Source organism: Castanea sativa, chromosome 6 (genome assembly GCF_040712315.1).
Source record: "Castanea sativa cultivar Marrone di Chiusa Pesio chromosome 6, ASM4071231v1".
NCBI classification, from domain to species: Eukaryota; Viridiplantae; Streptophyta; class Magnoliopsida; order Fagales; family Fagaceae; genus Castanea; species Castanea sativa.
The window spans coordinates 42,714,041-42,732,977 of NC_134018.1; the positions used below are offsets into that span (position 1 = coordinate 42,714,041).

An 18,937-nucleotide genomic window follows, 5' to 3' on the forward strand; every position below is an offset into this window, starting at 1 on the left:
ATCATTAAAAAAACTCTATTTTTGGAGAAACTTATAGATACATGTCATGTATTTAATAAACATTCAAATAAAAGCATCGTCGTTGATATTCCCAATACAAAAGGGCTTTCAGCAATTGGATTGATTATCAATAGCAAACAAAATATGTACACACCATAGTTTTTCTTTTTCCTTTTTTCTGAATACATACAAACTATTGACTATACTCTAGAGCCTGTAGTAGAAGTGTTCAATATGCTTGTACTATAAAAAAGTGGCAATATGCATACACAAGTAGGACCGCCATATCCCAAAGAAGAAAATATAAGGAAATCATTCCACGAACATTTTGACAAAGGAGATTGAACTAGCACACCTATATATGCTCAACAGGGACATGAAAGAGGTTTCAGTGATCTCTTCTGATAGTTTCATGCTTTGCAGTCAAAGTACAAAGTTCGTTATATTTATTATTCCCCTTACTATAAAGTAAAACCATGAAAGTAGAAACAAGAACAACTATTGCATATGCATGAGAGCATTAAAAAAATTGAATATGAAAGAACCTTTTGTAAGATTTTGGGTCTAAAAATGAGAAAATTCTAGTCTAACATTTGATTGTTAGTAAGAATCGAAAAATCTAACTATTTATACAATTAAGATATATCATTTATCAAAATAATAAAAGACGGCCATGATTCCATTTATGCAAAATTAATAGGAAACAAAAGAAATAAAACTCAGTGGCAAATCTATAACTCTTAGGACAGTCTTCAATCATTTTAGAAGAAAATTGTCATTGATGATTTTATTATTTAGCCAAATTTAAATTTAAAATATTTGGAAGTACCTTAAAGTTGGATTCTCCTAAATCCACCTCTGTTGATATTAGAACCAAGAAAAGCACTTTTGATCAAATGTAGTTCTCTGGTAACTTCCTTCATCTTCATTCTTTCTTTTGGTGACTCCATTGAACAGGCAAGTCCAGTTTCAAGGATTGATGCTAAGCACTTATGCACATTGGGATCCATTTGGCAAAAGTTCGAAATACCTTGAGCTTCTTCATCTACTTGCATTCCATTGCCATTATTATCTTCTGTGGTTGCCACTATTGCTGTTGGAGCTTCATCAACTTCTCTTGGAAGAAGGATTGGGCTCACAATTTGAACCAGATTTTCAGGTAGTGCCATCTTAGCAAAATTGTGAAGATTGAGACCATCTTTAAATATGTCATCAGTGGGTCTTCTTCCTATGAACATCTCCAGTAATAATATACCATAGCTATAGACGTCCCCCTCTATTGATGCCTTACCACCCATTCCATACTCTACAATTTAATTATGATATGTAAGGAAATTTTGCAGTTGTTTACAATGATATTTGGAATTTAATGCAATTACAAATTTGATTAGGTACAATAGCAAAAAAAATGTTGAACCTAAAGAAGAACATGAAGACAGAAGCCATCATGTCAAAATTTCAAGTTAAAAGTAGTGGCAATAGGTGCGTGCATGTGTGCATGTTCTAGTTTGACATGTTCATAAATTCTCTTTATTATATATTTTTTGGTATATCTGTTACTTTATATACCCATCAAAAAGTTTGTAAACTTCTTCATGTGGAACAAATCTATTTAAAAAACAGATTCACTTCCTTCTATATCAGTATCACAATCTACATCAGATTTATATCCAGGAGGCAATATTTGTTAATTTTGTGTAGGACAGAAAATGTGGTTAATAGTTAGGAATAGGATAGTCTAATCAAATTGTATTTGCCATTGGTATGAACATTTTAGGTACTAATGCCTTGGCTGCCCCATGTTCAACAAAAATCATGGTTCCTATTACTAGTCGTTACTTGAATAATGTCTGTTGACAAGTTTTTCAGGACATGAGTTAATGTCACAAAATTATAGCACAGATCTGTTTTGAGACCAGCTCTACCATATTTGCTATGACAAACTGACAAGCAATCATTAGTCACTAATCACAAACATATAGTGTTGGGGAAATCAATGCCTAAAAAACAAAGATACTTAGTCAAAAGATAGTCAGCAATGTCTCAACTAATAAAGCAAATTTATCAAGGCTTAAAACATGTTTAATGCTTTGGTTTGCTTTAAATACTTCAATTAAAAGAAAATCAATATATATATAAAAGCAGAGACCTCATGCGGGAAAGCATGAGGTTCTGCCATGTGGCGCCTTCTTTGATAGCCATCCAATTTTTTTTTTTGTTCAAGTTACACCTCATCTATTACTTATTACTCCTCATCACTCCTCTCTCTCAATTCTCAATTGACTAAAATAACTTTTAAACTTTCAAGTATACCCTTAATTGTTTAATAAAGAAAGAAGAAAAAAATACCATTAATTCAGCTCTTCTACATCTAACCCTTCAGCTGCCCGCCTCTTGCAATTATCTAAGTTATATATATTAATTAGTACACTTCCTTCTAGCCATGAGTCTCCTTTTACAATCACTTCTCTTCTTTTCTTTTAATGTTTCTCTCTCTCTTTTTTTTTTTTCCTTCTTCTTTCTAAAATCTTTAGCTACACGTTTTTCAGCAATCACATTTTTATAACTCAAATTCTTGATGTATTGTTGGACAGATTGTGCTTGATATGAGTAAATCCTATGGCAAAATCACGGTTTTGCATTCTAGAATCTGTAAAGTTCAAACATGGTGCGTAAGGGTTTGAAATTTTATTCTTTTTCTCCTTTTGAAATTTTATTCTAGAAAAGTGATTGTGTTCTTGGCTAAGTAAGAGGAAACACAAATACTGTGCTTTAACTAATATAAACTAAATTAATTTTTGTTGATATCAATCTTATATTAGAGTTTGCAACAGAGGGTTAGGTTTTAATTGTGTTGTTATCAATTCAATATTAGAGTTTGCAATTTTGACGTGTTGGGTGTTTTGTTGGAATTATTACATGCAAATAAAAAGAAGTGGTTTATGAAATCCTATGACAAGGGCAATGGCAAGGAATCCAATCGTATCCAATTGCTCTCTCTCCACACCTTTGCAAATACCACAAACATATCATCATAATTGGAATGTCCCTTTGAGGTCAATTTTATTTTTCCCGTTATTTTCTTTGGGATGTTATTTTTAATTTCAGTAATCAACTAGGTTTATTTTTATTTTTCAGTGACAATAATCATCATATGCAAAGGTTAAAATCTAGAGCATCTTATCATAACTATTAGTATATATCCTTTTCTTACTTTCCAACTTTCATTCACGTAACTGAAACAATATGGGGTTGAATAATGACTATCCACGATTAAAATCTCATTTCAACTACAGCTAGGCATTAACCACCTATTGGTGCTACAGTGCTCAAAGGCCCTATAGGGAATTTTTGGTTTAACTATATATTATGTTAGATATAACACAGCACAAATTTCATCTTTCGTGTGCATTTTAATTTAGTCTTCTTTCTCTTTTGAATTTAACTTGCTCTTTGTCAATGTTCATTCTTTGTTGTTAATTAATGATATGCTTTTGATTCCATAAAACATTTGGATATTAATGTTTTCATTCTTAATCAATTTTGAGTGTTATTTGGATGTAGTTAAGCATCGGTGTAGTAGTCCTCATGTTAGTGTATGTGTTTCGTAATGTTCTTTGGGGAAGCAGGTGAATTAAAAGGTCCGAGTTTACATGTGCAGGAGATGAAATCTATGCAATCTTCGTAGAAAGTGGACCATTCAGACAATGACACAATAACACATTAAAGAATGTAAATTCCGTTCATGTTTTCCAGCTATAAGAAACTGAGGAATTTCATATTTGAAAGCTTTAAAGGGGCAACCGAATATAAAGAATGTTGCCAAATCTAAATTTCACAGATTTGGCACTAAATACACTCAATAGAATTTTTAATTTTAATATTGAGCTTTAATAGGATTTGATTATGGTTAGGAACTAGGGTTTGGTTTGAATTTAGTTCTACTATTAAAACGCTGTAAATTAAACATGACTAACAATAATTGTATTAATGAACGCAAGGGGTTAAAAGATTTTTTTTTTTACAAAATATTTCAAAATGCACCGCGCATCGCGCGGGATTTCAGCTAGTTGTAAATTAAGTGGCTAGGTGAGCTTCTATGTGTGCAAGTTGAGAGAGAGGGAAAGAGAGAATTTTAGTATTCTCTCCTAATAATAAGGTAATTTCAAAAAATAGAAAAAAAATATATTTGTAAAGATGTTGTGGGAGTTTAGGTAGAAGAATTGGAAAGATGTTACCTGGAGCAGCATAACCAATTGATCCCTTTATCCCAATTGTACTAGTTTGCTTTCTAGAAGAATCATCAGTAATTGGGAGGAGTCTTGCTAAACCAAAATCGCTTACATGAGCAACCATGTCATTATCAAGAAGAACATTGCTTGGCTTCAAGTCACAATGAATTATTGGTTGCATAGAATGGTTGTGAAGATAATCCATTGCAAAAGCCACATCAATTGCAATATTTAGTCTTTGAAGAAGGCTCAAGTTCCTTGATTGATTTTCATTGGCAAGCTCTGGATGCAGCCAAATATCTAAGCTCCCATTTGTCATGAATTCAAAGACTAGAGCTTTGAATTGATTCCCACTGTAATCCATGCTAGAGCAACATGTTAATATCTTAACAAGATTCCGATGCCGAATATTTCGTAATGCATTGCATTCAGCCATGAAACTTTTGGAAGCTCCCTTGTGTTGAAGGTTAAGGACCTTTATAGCAACTATCCTTTCTTCCGGATCAAGAGCTCCTTTATATACAGAGCCAAAACTGCCGGATCCAATTAAATTATTTGGAGAAAATCCACTAGTTGCTTGGTAGAGTTCTTTGTAAGAAACATTTGGTAGAAGGTCTTTTGTTGAAACCATAGAAGATGGTTTCTTTCTTGATCTTTTTATCCAATAAAGAACAAAAATGGATGAAAACAAAAAGAAAAATAGAACAACGGAAATAATTGCAATTGCTATTTTGAATCCAATGGACTTTCTTGGTTTCATGGCATTTATAGGGCATTTTGGCAACTGCAATTTCGGTATACCACCACAGAGTTTAGCATTACCAATCAATAATATCACACTTGTGTTTCCGAAAACACCTTCAGTAGGTACCTCACCCTCAAAATTATTGAATGAAAGATTCAATTTTTCTAAAAGAGGAAGCTTCTCTAAACCCTTTGGAATGGATCCTGATAGGTTATTTTGAGAAAAATCTAGTCGTTGAATACTTTTCAAAGAAGCCATAGATGATGGTATGGCTCCTTCAAAAGAATTCCCTTCAAGGTATAAGAGTTCCAACGTCGAACAATTTCCTATAGATGCAGGAATTTCACCAGAAAAATTATTGTTAGATATATCCAGTTCGATAATATGTTTCAGATTGCCTACTTCAAAAGGTAGTGTGCTAGTGAATGAGTTGTGAGATAAATTGAGGTGTAGTAGTTGAAGGGCAGAAGGACCAATAAGCTGCTGGGGTATGGATCCGTTAAGGTTATTTTGTGAGATGTCCAAGAGTTGCAAATTTTGGCAGTTTACTATACTTGGAGGTACGGTTCCCTCAAATCTATTTTCTTGTAGGTCGAGTTGGAACAACCGAGTAAGGTTGCCTATGAAGGTTGGTATTTCTCCAGACAATCTGTTGCCACCTAATTCCAATAGTTGCATCTTTCGAAACCCCCCAAAACTAGTAGGAATGACACCTGTGAAATGATTATTTCCCATGCCCAAGATATATAAATTGACGAGATTCTTTAATGATGCAGGAATAGTTCCAGATATTTCATTGCCTCCTAAATATAATGTAGTGAGTTGGGTTGACAAGTTGGATACAGAATCGGACAGAACACCTCCAAATTGATTATGACTTAAATCCAACGCGCTAAGTTTACTACAGTTTCTTAAAGATGTTAAGAAACGGAAATCCCATCTTAGAAAATTGTTACCCAAACTTAGCCAATTAAGATCCAACAAATTACCCAAATTATTTGAAACTGGTCCTAGAAAATTGTTCTCACTTAAATCAATAGATTGAAGTTGAGTTGCATTGCATAATGAAGTAGGGAGTGGCCCAGAGAACTCATTTGTACCAAAATAGAGAAATCGGAGATCAGGAAGAGTGAGGCCTATGTTGGCTGGAAGTGTGCCACTAAGTTGGTTATCTGAAACCGAAATGAGTTGGAGAGATGACACATTGTAAAGAGAGGAAGGGATCGTACCTGACAATTTATTACTCAAAATTGTGAATGCAAATAAGCCTTGTAATTGGCCTATGGAATTTGGAATATTTCCCACCAAATTATTAACCTCAACATCAAAATGTGAGAGCATTGAAAGATTTCCTAGAGAAGATGGGATCTCTCCTTCCAAATTGTTTCCAGGAAGCCAAAGCAGTTCCAGTTTCGTTAAAGAGCCTAGCTCCACAGGAATCTTCCCTTTAAGCTTATTATCACCAAGTTGTATGAACCAGAGATTGGAGCAGTTGGACAAGATGGTTGGTATTCCCCCCTCTAACGTGTTATTGTTAAGAGAGAGTTGTTGCAGTCGGAACAAATGACTGACTTCTTGTGGAATTTTGCCAAAGAAGCTGTTACTTTGGAGGTTGATGAACCCAAGAAAGCTGAGGTTTCCAATATAAGGTGATATGGATCCACGTAAGCCATGGCTCTGTAGGTCCAAGGCTGTGACTCTTTGGTGCCGACGGCCGCAAGTGATTCCATGCCAGTTGCAAAAGTGCATAGAGTCATTCCATGAGCTCAAAATGTTATATGGATCATGATCTACAGATTCTTTGAATTTGAGCAAAGCCAAACGATCAGTCTCGTTTGTTAGAGTAGTGGCAGTAATGGAGGGTTGCAAACAGAGGAGACTGCTTGTGGAGAAGAGAAGAATCACACGAAGGTTCATTAAACGAAATGCGTAAAAATTGGTTTGGTGAAGCATCATTTGGTTTGGAAAATCAGGGAAGCTAGTGAAATATTTGGTGTCAGGCAACCAAGTGGAGTGTTCGACTTTTATGTCAAAACCATTTGTGGCAATATCAATCGTTTATTAAGATAGAAATGATATGAGGAGACTTGACCTTAAGTCTTCCATTCTTTCTACTTATTTTATTTTTCCTTTTTCTCTTCCTGATTTAATCAATCATCTACATCAAATTTCTCAAAAGATTTTTTTTGAGAAATTCAGTGTGTAAACAGAAAGTAGCTGTAAGCATGTAACATCACCCTGAAACTTGAATATCTCACGTAAACGTCAAACATGGTGTAAAATTATCTTGATCCATACATTGGATGTGGAAAAAGGCAAAAAACGAAGTGACAAGCACCGAGGTTTGCAGTGTCAAACACGGTGGAAAATTATCATGGTCCAAATTCATTCAAGGTGGAAAAGGCAACTTGGCAAACAGGGCAGGAAAATTTGATATCTTGTGAAGTGTCAAATACGATGGAAATTATCTGGTCCCAAACATCCAGTGCGGAGCTGCTAAAACTGTCCAAGCATCCAAATTCAAATGTGAAACTATTAAGATCAATAATTATGAACTCTCCCGTTAAAGAGCCCATCCAAAGATTTTTAATTTGTTATTCATTAAATCATTTAAACAACTATAAATACATGTGGATATTTTAAAAGTTGTCATGTTGTGAGTTGGAAAAACTTTCTTCCAAACTAGTTTAAAGGAAAATCGTCTTTTAAACTTTCTTAATTCTTGTGTAAATCGGATAAATTGGACAACTAAAGGGAAAAAGAAGGATTTCATCAATAAGTTAACGAGCAAATTAAGAACACTTTTGCTTATGTTATTGCAAGTTAGCATACAAAAACATAGCAACTCTAGCAAAATACGATTTAAACAACTAAAAGAAGTCATTGTCGTTTCTATAAACCTCAGCCTCAGGGAGATTGCCGTAATAAGCCATTTGAACAAGATGAAATAGGAAGAATACAGATGTGACTAAAAGGAGTCGTTGCCCTAGTGGTACACGTGATATTACCCTTATTATCATGTAGCATGGGGTCGATGAGTCAACTCCAGAGACCCCATTTTTTTATTTAGCAAGAGAGAGAGAGAGAGTTGGATCATCTATTATTCAAACATTCAAATAAAAATATTTTTCGAGACATCAGGTTTTTAGAAATTGCATAGATTATACACGAGTATTGTGGGGGGTAAAAGTTCTTAAATAAACGTTTGGGCTTTAGGCTTGATTAGTTGGTACAAGTTTGTTCAATCAGGGTCTCTAGGCCCACAGGTCAGTCCGCACTATAATGGTCCGAGGACTTGCTAAACGGTTTAGAGGCAAAATTTTGGAAGATCTGTAGGGTAAAGGTGTGATCCAAGCACCCTTTAGAAGTAGGAACGTGTGAGAAATATCTGAGGAAAAAACTGCTACCACCGCATTAAAGGCCCTGCATCTACCTTCCCGGCTGCATTAATGGAGAAATGACCTCTGAACAGTGGAATTTAGCCTTCCAGCTATTATTTGAAGACTTTAAGAAGGTGGTAGATGGGACAAGTATCTAGGAGGAAGATTTGTGTTACACGTGGATAAAACAGGGAAGAAGAAGAAGTATATAAAAAGACAAGAGAGGAAAGAAGAGGGAGATTTTTTTTTTTTTTAAACTAAAAATTGTAATCTTTTGCTTAGAGAAAGAAAGGCTATATAAATTGTCTTCGGCTTACGTCCGATGAGGTTTTTCCTATCACATTCATCTATCACTTACATAGACTGCAGAATTCTAGCCTGTTGATCAACTTCCAACTTCCCAAACCTAGGTTTTAAACTCATACTCTACAAATTTCATTATATAAGGCTCTTTGGGCCTAAGTCCATCACTTGTTTTTAGGTCCGGGTACAAATTATGCACTTACAAGTACAACACAAAAATTCATGCATAGAGCGCATCATATTTTGCATACATGAATAAGAACCAAAAGAGGCCACCAACTGATTGTTTCCCAAAGGAGACAAGCGCGCATGAGAGCACATGTCGAGTACAAATACAAATGTCAAGTCTTTACTCAACAAAGATAACAAGGAGATTCCACTGATCTCTTCATGTAGTTTATTGCTCCTAGAATTCAAGTAAAAAGGAGTTATGTTCTACTAAATGTCATGATACCAGAAACAAGAACACATTTTTTACGAGACCATTAAAAAACAAATGAAAATTAAAGTACCTTATCCAATAGGGTCTTGGGTCTAAATAACCACACACACACACAAAAAACAAACCAAAAAAAAAGTGAGAATAGAAATCTATCAAAAAAAGTTTTAAAAATATTTCATGTTTGTGTTTGTGGAATATAATTGTGACAAAGAAAGAAGACATAATGGCTAGTAATTAGTTTATGAAATAATTGTCATGTGCAACTTTACTTGAGCAAATTCAAATTTGAAATATAGCAATACGTCAACATGAATTCTACTAGCTAAGCTCGCTGCTCGCCTCTTCGGATCTTGGAGCCAAGAAAAGTATTTTTTATAAATGCAATTCCCTGGTAACTTCCTCTATATTCATTCTTTCTTTTGGGGACTCCGCTGAACAAGCCAGACCAATTTCAAGGACTAAGACTAAGCACTCATGCACATTAGCATCCAATTGGCACTGGTTCACAATAACATGAGTTTCTTCATCTGCTTCAATTTCATTTTCATTATTATCTTCTCTAGCTACCACTGTTGTTGTTGGCATTTCTTTAACTTCTCTTTGGAGAAGGATTAGTTCTACATTCTGAACAAGTCTTTCTAGCAATGCCATCTTAACAAAATTATGAAGATTGAGACAATCTTTAAACATTTCATCAGTGGGTCTCTTCCCCAAGAACATCTCTAGCAGAAATATTCCATAGTTATACGTGTCACCCTCCGTTGAACCCTCACCACCCATATCATACCGTTTACACATTATGTTATGTTAGGAGATTTTTTAGATCTTGTTTAACAAAAAATTGAAATTAAATTGAATTCAAGGAAAATCACAATGAGAGAAGCCATAATTTCAAAATTTCAAAAAAGAAGAGAGAGAGAGAGAGTTTCTACTTCAGAATAATACTTTATGGCCTAGCCTAGTGCAAGGAGGCAATATCTATGGTTTAGATATGCACAAAATTGTAGCATAGATCTATTTTGAGGGCATCTATACCATATTTGATGTACATAGTGTTGAGGAAATAAATGCTTTAAAAAAAGCAAGCTAATTGAATGGATAGCCAGTAATATCCGTCAACTAATCAAATTTATGATTATCAAGGCTTAAATCATATTTAAAGCTTTTCTTACTTTGAATTTTTTATGTAGAAATTAAATTATATGTTGCTTGCATGTTGTGAGAGATAATATATGTTGCTTGCATATTGTGAGAGATAATCTTATTTTGATAGTAAGGTAATTACTAAAATAACATACAACATGTTTCAAACAATTTATTTACTATATCTGTTAGGATAATTTAGGATTTAGACAATCAAAAAGACGTTACCTAGAGCAACATAGCCCATAGATCCTTTTATTCCAATTGTGCTAGTTTGTTTTTGAGAAGAATCGTCCGTAGTTGAGAGGAGCCTCGCTAAGCCAAAATCACTTACATGAGCTACCATATCATTATCAAGAAGAATATTGTTTGGCTTTAAATTACAATGAATGATTGGTGGAACAAAATAAATACCAAATTATCCAAATCATGATGTGTAATAGAATAATATTATATTTTTATATGCTATATTTAATTCTTTATAACGCAATAGGATAAAAGTTAACAATTAAATAGAACAAAAAAACAATTTAACAAACAAAAAATAATAATAAATACCAAATTATCCAAATCATGCTATGTAATATAATAATATTATATTTTTATATGCTATATTTAATTCTTTATGTTGGAAAATTTAGACCGCGGTTAATAGAATTAACAAGTTTTAAACCCAAGTTATTAATTAGATTTATTATGAATAAACCTTGTTAAAAAAAAAACTGACATCAATATCATGTCAATAATGCACAGCGGAAAAATAAATAAGATAAGATATGATAACCTAGGAAAACCAATGAAACAAACTAGTTTCACAATAAAAAACCTAGGGGGAAACCTTCCCGAAAAGCAATTCATTATAATAAAGAGAAGTTTCTGATTTAGTACAAAACCTTTGTCCCTAGACTCTACAATCCTGGTAAATGAACTTATAACAGAAACCTTCTACCGCTTCAGAACTTCTAAACTCTTCATTACAGAACCTCTGAACTCTTCAATATATAAACGCCACTCTTTTTACACGGATCCCAATACGTGACTAACCAATGATGCACGGCTTCCAGTACGTGACTAACTTCACCAACTTGAAAATGATTGTTAGCTACAAAGTTCTTCACTTCATCAACAATGAAGATCAAGAAGCACTTGGTTACAAAACCCTAAGCGCAAAAGACACAGTAGCTTCTTTTAGAGAGAATAAGGCATTGGTTACATTTTGCATGTGTTCTCCTTGTATTCTTTTGTATGACGGCGTTTAAAATAAGATTTATATATCTCTAGGGTTGTGAGAAAAGAATCCCTACACAAATACATAAACATGGGCCGAAAATCATATCTGAAAAACCGATTTTTGTAATTCTCGATGGATACACAGTACCATCCACAACGACTAGAATCCAGAGGGATAGATAAAGCCCTCACAACGCCAATACGAGGTATATACATAGTCACAAGATATACTGAGTTATTTTGTTTTTATTGTTATAAACCTTCTTCCGCACTAACTTTGGCATCGGAGACGTTGTGGCAGGCACCACACCGGTGACCATTTGAATGAGCTCTTGCTTCCGTCATGACACAAGAGTGTGACCGGCCCTATCTGGACGAACTCATAACGACTGACAAAATTTTCCTTCATCAGGTGGGTTGCAAGCAAAGTAGGCATATGGAAAAGAGAAGAAACACATGGAAGGTATATAGAACAAGATGATGCACACAAATTGGTTTGGTGAAGTGTCATTTGGTTTGGAGAAGAAGATAGCTAGTGAAATATTTGATGTCAGGCAATTAGGGATGGCCATGGGTAGGGTATGGGTATACCCGATCCATACCCTACCCGAAAATTTTACCCATGGATACCCGAATATCAATATCCATTAATATCCATACCTGAATCTTACCCAAATTATTATCCATGGATATCCATACCCTACCCGAAACCCGAAACCTTTTTTTTTTTTTAATAATATCCATACCCGAAACTTACCCGAATCTTACCCGAATTATTTTAACTTAAAAACTAACCAATAACTTTATCTTAAAAAAGAAAAAACTAATCAATAAAAAATTATCGATCTTCCAGCGATCAATGTTGGGGTCATCATCCCATGGCTTCGGCTTGTCGTGCTTCCCCTTGTGCTTCATCTTTGGCTGCTGTGAAATGTCGCCATTGTTCTCATGCTCCATCGCCCAATTCATCTTTTCTTATCTGGACAACTATAATTTTGCATTTATAATGAAATTATATATAAAATTAACTGCAAGTTCCATCCACTAATTCTCTTGACAAAACCAATCAAGCCACTTGAAGAAAATATATATATATATATATATATATATATATTATGAAGTGCTTCCAAATAAACATAAGCCTACACTACCCAAAAACAAGAGCAGACTTTATATTTACCCTTTCAGCTGGGATTCAATAGTTACTGCAGAAACCATAGAAAGCTTACATAAGAAATTACATTGAGTAGCATCTAGCTAAAACGATGCAAACAAAAGTTCTCCACACTTGCAGAATGCATCTCCACTAAAGTTCTCCAGCTTTTGATTCACGTTCGAGTCCCCATCTACCGTCCCATCTCTGCTATCAAGAAATAAAGCATCAGAATTCATCTTGTGTAGGATTCACCTATATGCATATCTTGATCCAATTATTATGTATTTGCCTGCTTCTTTACTGCAAAAGTCACTGCTTTCCTCTGCAATTCAGGCTATATTTGTTTCACCTGAAACGTTTTCTGCATTTTGTTTTTGGTGTTAAAGCAAAAACGCAAGTAAAAACAAAAACCTGGTAGCAAAAAAAGGTGCTACGTTCCTTTACAGTGCATGTCTAAATCCAAAATTTGAAATCCAAGACTCATTGACTCATGACTCAATTTAAAAACTGTTTTAACCTTAAGATATATTTATGTAAGCTTTAGAAGCATAAAGGCCTAGGCCAACTAGCTTCAACCCAACATTGCACAATGGCCCAACAAATGAAAATCTCTTAAGCTGCCAAAACTGGAAATCACAACAGCAACTTGACTCTTATTCCATGGCTGTATCACATTCAGTGCAAGATAGACTTTGGCAGAACTGGGTATACATATGCAAGTTGGAGGAACTTCTAAAGGCAATGATTGAATCGGGTAAATTATTTTACATCATATACTCACTCACTAAAAGGCAATGATGAAAAGACACCACCACCTTAAACATCACATTGTAAACCATCCCATGCATGTGGACGATTCTCAATGCAAAAGCACTGTCAAGAACACAAGAGATCCTTTTTTTTAGTATAATCTTCAATCCCTTGTATTATATATATAAATATTCATTAAACTCCAAATCAAATTAATCCTCATTCTCATTAGTTATCCACTTTATCCTTTTGAAGCCAAATAAATCAATAAACTTAAGCTATCATGACCTGACCAGTCATGATTGCTTTAGATTTGCACACAAAATTTTTAGCCTATAATAGAAATTGATCCATAAACTGAGTAATTCTACTAACTCCAAAAAAATACATACGTGCCTCATGATTATGCTTTGTAATCAACAAACCCTTGTACAAAAAAATTCAATGAGAATCCATATCACCAAAGTTGTTTAAAGTAAGAACGAAAAACACAAGTGCTAAAAAAAGACAAATAAACACTTACAATGCTCACTCTCATCACAGTAGAATATATATATATAAACATAGACCAAAATCAAGGAAAATAATACCTGTCCATTAGTCCGAAAGCTCCATGACATGACTTTCCTCCACTTCATTTACTTCATAATCATCAAGAACAGTTTGAATGGTAGCATGTACACCTTTAAGTTCGCTCCATAACCAACTTTGCCGACACATCAATGCTTCTAAGGTATCATGATGAAGACGGCTACGGTGTGGACTCAACAATCTCCCGCTAGTGCTAAAAGCCGACTCTGAGGCAACTGTTGTCATAGGAATAGCCAAAATATCCCTTGCAATGCGTTCCAAGGTAGGATACTTACTACCATTTTGCTTCCACCAACCCAAAACATCAAATTGTTCAGTTCTAGGTGACACTTTCTCACTACTCCTTTGGCCTATGTTAGTAGTCGCATTACTAACAAACAAATCATAATCCCTCATTGTATCATCATGTTCATGTGCAGCACTTGATGTAGATGTAGAAGATGAAGCTTGAGAAAAAATGACTGCTCTATCAATGTTTTCAATGTCATACTCCGCAAATAACTCAAAAAGAAGATTCTTAACCTTGTCAATTTCTTCATTAGCCTTACTACCGTACATTTTATTAAAATAAAATGTCAATAACATCAATTTATATCTTGGATCTAAAACAATAGCCAAACTCATGATGTCATGAACGTCACTCCAATATTTATCAAACTTAGCTAACATCTTTGTTGCCATTTTCTTAACCAACTCATCTTCACTTGAAAGCCACTGATTTAATTCTATCTTCAACCGGAAGACCGAAGGAAAATAATGATTAGCCGTAGGGTAGGCAGTACCAGAAAGCAACTCAGTAACTTTATGAAAGTATCCCAACTTCTCACAAACAATTTGTGCTACCTCCCAATCCCTATTAGTTGGAGCAGACTGATACTGAGGCTCACAACACAGTAAACGGGGAAATACATCTTTATAAATTAATGCAGTTGAAAGCATCAAATATGTGGAGTTCCAACGAGTCCTACAATCAAGTACCAATTCCTTAGTCATCACTAGTCATCACAGATTCACAAACATATGGTGTTAGGGAAATAAATGCCTCAAAAACGATGATACTTAGTCAATGGATAGTCAGCAATGTCTCTAGTAATCAAAATTATCAAGGCTAAAATCATGTTTAATGCTAGGTGCGCTTCTATGTGTGCAAGTTGAGAGAGAGAGAGAATTTCAGTATCCTCTCTTTATGGTAGTAACGCAATTGCCAAAAATAAAACAAGATACGTAAAAACGTTTAAGGTTTTAGCTAGAAGAATTGGAAAGATGTTACCTGGAGCAGTGTAACCAATCGATCCCTTTATTCCAATTGTACTACTTTGCTTTCCAGAAGAATCATTGGTGATTGAGAGGAGTCTCGCTAAACCAAAATCACTTACATGAGCAACCATGTCATTGTCAAGAAGAACATTACTTGGCTTTAAATCACGATGAATGATTGGTTGCGTAGAATAGTGATGATAATCTATTGCAGAAGCCACATCAATTGCAACATTTAGTCTTTGAAGAAGGTCTAAGTTCCTTGTTTGAATTTTGCTATCTATCCTGTGATGCAGCCAAATATCTAAGCTCCCATTTGTTGAATTCAAAGACTAGAGCTATGAATTGATTCCCACTGTAATCCATGCTAGAGCAACAAGTTAATATCTTAATAAGATTCCCATGCTGGATATTTCTTAAGACATTACATTCAGCCATGAAACTCTTGAAAGCACCCTTGTGTTGAAGGTTAAGGACCTTTACAACAATTGATTTTTCTTCAGGATAAAGAAGTCATTTATATACAGAACCAAAACTGTCAAATCCAATTAAATTATTCAGAGAAAATCCACTAGTCGCTTGATAGAGTTCTCTATATGAAACATTTGGGAGGAGCTCTATTGTTGAAACCATAGAAACAAATTTCCTTTTTGATTTTTTCATCCAATAAATAACAATAAAGGATGAAAACAGAGAGAAAAATAGAACAACGGAAATAATTGCAACTACAAGTTTGAAGCTATCGGACTTTCTTGGTTTCATGATTTTCTCACTGCATTTTGGCAACTGCAATTTTGTTATACCACCACAAAATTTAGTATTTCCAATCAATGATATCACATTTGTGTTTTTGAAAACCCCTTCAATTGGCACCTCACCCTCAAAGTTATTGAATGAAATACTCAAATTTTCTAAAAAAGAAAGCTTCTCTAAACCCTCTGGAATGGGTCCTGATAGGTTATTTTGTGAAAGATCTAGATGCCGAAGACCTTTCAAAGAAGCCATAGATGATGAAATGGCTCCTTCAAATGAATTGCCTTGCAGGTAAAGGTTTTCCAACATCAAACAATTTCCTATGGATGTAGGAATTTCACCAAACAGGTTATTGTTAGAGACATCAAGTCCAATAATAATTTTCAGATTACCTACTTCAAATGGTAGTTTTCCACTAAATGAGTTGTGAGATAAATTGAGGAGTAGTAATGGAAGGGAAGAAGGACCAATAAGCTGTTGGGGTATGGATCCATTGAGGTTATTTTGTGAAATGTCCAAGAGTTGCAAATTTTGGCAATTTACTATACTAAGAGGTATGGTTCCTTCGAATCTGTTTTCTTCTAAATCGAGTTGGAACAACCAAGTAAGGTTGCCTATGATGGTTGGCATTTCTCCAAACAATCTGTTTCCACTTAAACCTAATGCTTGCATCTTCTGAAACCTCCCAAAGCTAGTGGGATGACACTTGTGAAGTGATTATCATTTAAGCCGAAGATATATAAATTAATGAAATTCCCTAATGATGCAGGAATAGTTCCAGATATTTCATTGCCTCCAAGATAGATTTCTGTGAGTTGGGTTGAAAAGTTGGACAGAGAATTGGGCAGGACGCCTCCAAATTGATTTCTAGATAAATCCAACATATTAAGTTGGCTACAGTTTGTCAATGATGTCAAGAAAGGGAAGCCCCTTCCTAGATAATTATCACTCAAATCTAACCAGGAAAGATTCAACAAATTACCCAATTTAGTTGGAACTGGTCCTAGAAATTTATTCCCACTTAAATCAATTAGTTCAAGTTGAGTTGCATTGCATAATGAAGTAGGGATTGTCCCAGAGAACTCATTTCCACCGAAGAAAATATTTTGGAGGTTAGGAAGAATGAGGCCTATGTTGGCTGGAAGTGTGCCATTAAGTTGGTTGAGTATACAACTGAAAAGATTTCGAGGGATGACACATTGTAAAGAGAGGAAGGGATTGTACCTAACAATTTATTGATCGCAATTGCGAATAGTCTTAAGCGTTTTAATTGGCCAATGGCACCTGGAACATTTCCCACCAAATTATTGTACTCTACATTGAAACTATTGAGCAACGAAAGATTTCCAAGAGAAGATGGGATTCCTCCTGCCAAATTGTTTATGGGAAGCCTAAGATGTTCCAACTTCATCAAAGAGCCTAGCTCTGCTGGAATTTTTCCAGTAAGCTTATTCACATCAAGATATATGAATATGAGATTGGAGCAATTGGACAAGTTGGATGGTATTTCCCCTTCCAACGTGTTATTGTCAAGATAAAGCTGTTGCAGTCAGAACAAACGACCAATTTCTCGTGGAATTTGACCATAGAAGCTGTTATTTGTGAGGATAATGGACCTAAGAAAGCTAAGGTTGCCTATGTAAGGTGATAAAGATCCACGTAACTTGTAGCCTTGTAGGTCTAAGACTGTGACTCTTTGGTGTCGACGGCTACATTTGATCCCAAGCCAGTTACAGAAGTGCATAGTCATTCCATGAGTTCAATATGTTATACGGATCATGAGGTACAGATTCTTTAAATTTGAGCAAAGCCAAACGATCAGTCCTGTTTGTTGGAGCAGTGGCAGTAAAGTTGGGTTGCAAGCAGAGTAGGCATATGGAAAAGAGTAGAATCACATGAAGGTATATAGAACAAGACGATGCACTCAAATTGGTTTGGTGAATCGTCATTTGCTTTGGAGAAGAAGGAAGCGTGTGAAATATTTGGTGTCAGGCTACCAGGTGAAATGGTGGCTGCTTAACACCTTGGGACCACGGCATATGCGTTTATATTGAAACAAAATCCACCATACAGCTAAGAGTGTTCAACTTTTTGTCAAAATCACTTGTGACAAATGACAATATCAAACTTTTATTAAGATAAATGGGCACCTTAGTGTTGCTTTTTTATGTTTGATGAAAAGACTGAGAAACTTTATAAAGTCTGAAAAGCTATTGTAATATATTGGTGTAGAGCTTGTTAAATGAAACAAGGATTTTCTTTGATTTAGGATATGTTTGGATACATGTTTTGAGTTTCACGTTTTTTTTTTTTTTTTGCACGACAACTTTTTCACTGTTACGGTTACTGTTCATAAACAGAAACTGGTACTGTTCAGCACTGTGTGGGAGACAAAGTCACTAATTTGTACGGTTCACGCATTGTTTATGGGACCCACAAGCACTTTATTTAGGGAAAAAATATTAAAAATGGGTCCCATAGCACTATTTACACATTTAAAAATTATTTTGCTACAGTGTTTTTAGCTTTCAGTTTTCAGCAATAAGTTCTATCCAAACGGACCCTAATATTTTACATAAGAGATATCAACATGACCGAACTCACAAATGACAACCTTTAAACCATAGGCAACAGAAGTTACAAAGGAGGGGAGGAGGGGATAAATCTTGTAACGCATTTGCCAAAACAAAATATTCTAGTGTGAATTTGGCTTCAAATTAAAAAGTTAATTTATTTTACTATTTAGCTTATTTTTGTTACTATTCAGCTTATTTTTGTTACTATTCATAGGCCTCACTGCACTTTTTCGGTACCATTTATAGGTCTCACTATACTATTTCAGTTAACTTTTACTTTTATCTATAGTACTATTAGTTTCAGCGAAAATTTTCAATTTCAATAAAATAAGCGTATTCCAAACAAATCCCGAATCTCTTTCAATAATAAATTTGTAAT

General features: G+C 34.7%; 1 protein-coding gene and 1 pseudogene across 2 annotated transcripts in view; both read right to left on the reverse strand.

Annotated features, from left to right (window-relative positions):
- The window catches only part of LOC142639117 (uncharacterized), a 17,700-nt gene extending 10,767 nt beyond the window's left edge, over window positions 1-6,933 (reverse strand). The window contains exons 1-2 of one of the 2 annotated variants that reach the window (XM_075813219.1): window positions 4,239-6,933; window positions 830-1,306 (exon numbers count right to left, since the gene is read on the reverse strand). In XM_075813219.1, coding sequence (XP_075669334.1) covers window positions 831-1,306; window positions 4,239-6,933 — 3,171 coding nt within the window. In that variant the 3' untranslated portion in view covers window position 830. Of the gene's footprint in view, window positions 1-694; window positions 1,307-4,238 lie in introns of those variants that run through there. The other variant, XM_075813220.1, reaches the window with a different exon arrangement.
- A 2,541-nt stretch (window positions 6,934-9,474) lies between these two features.
- On the reverse strand, window positions 9,475-18,123 carry LOC142637865 (uncharacterized; annotated as a pseudogene).
- Window positions 18,124-18,937: the final 814 nt, after the last annotated feature.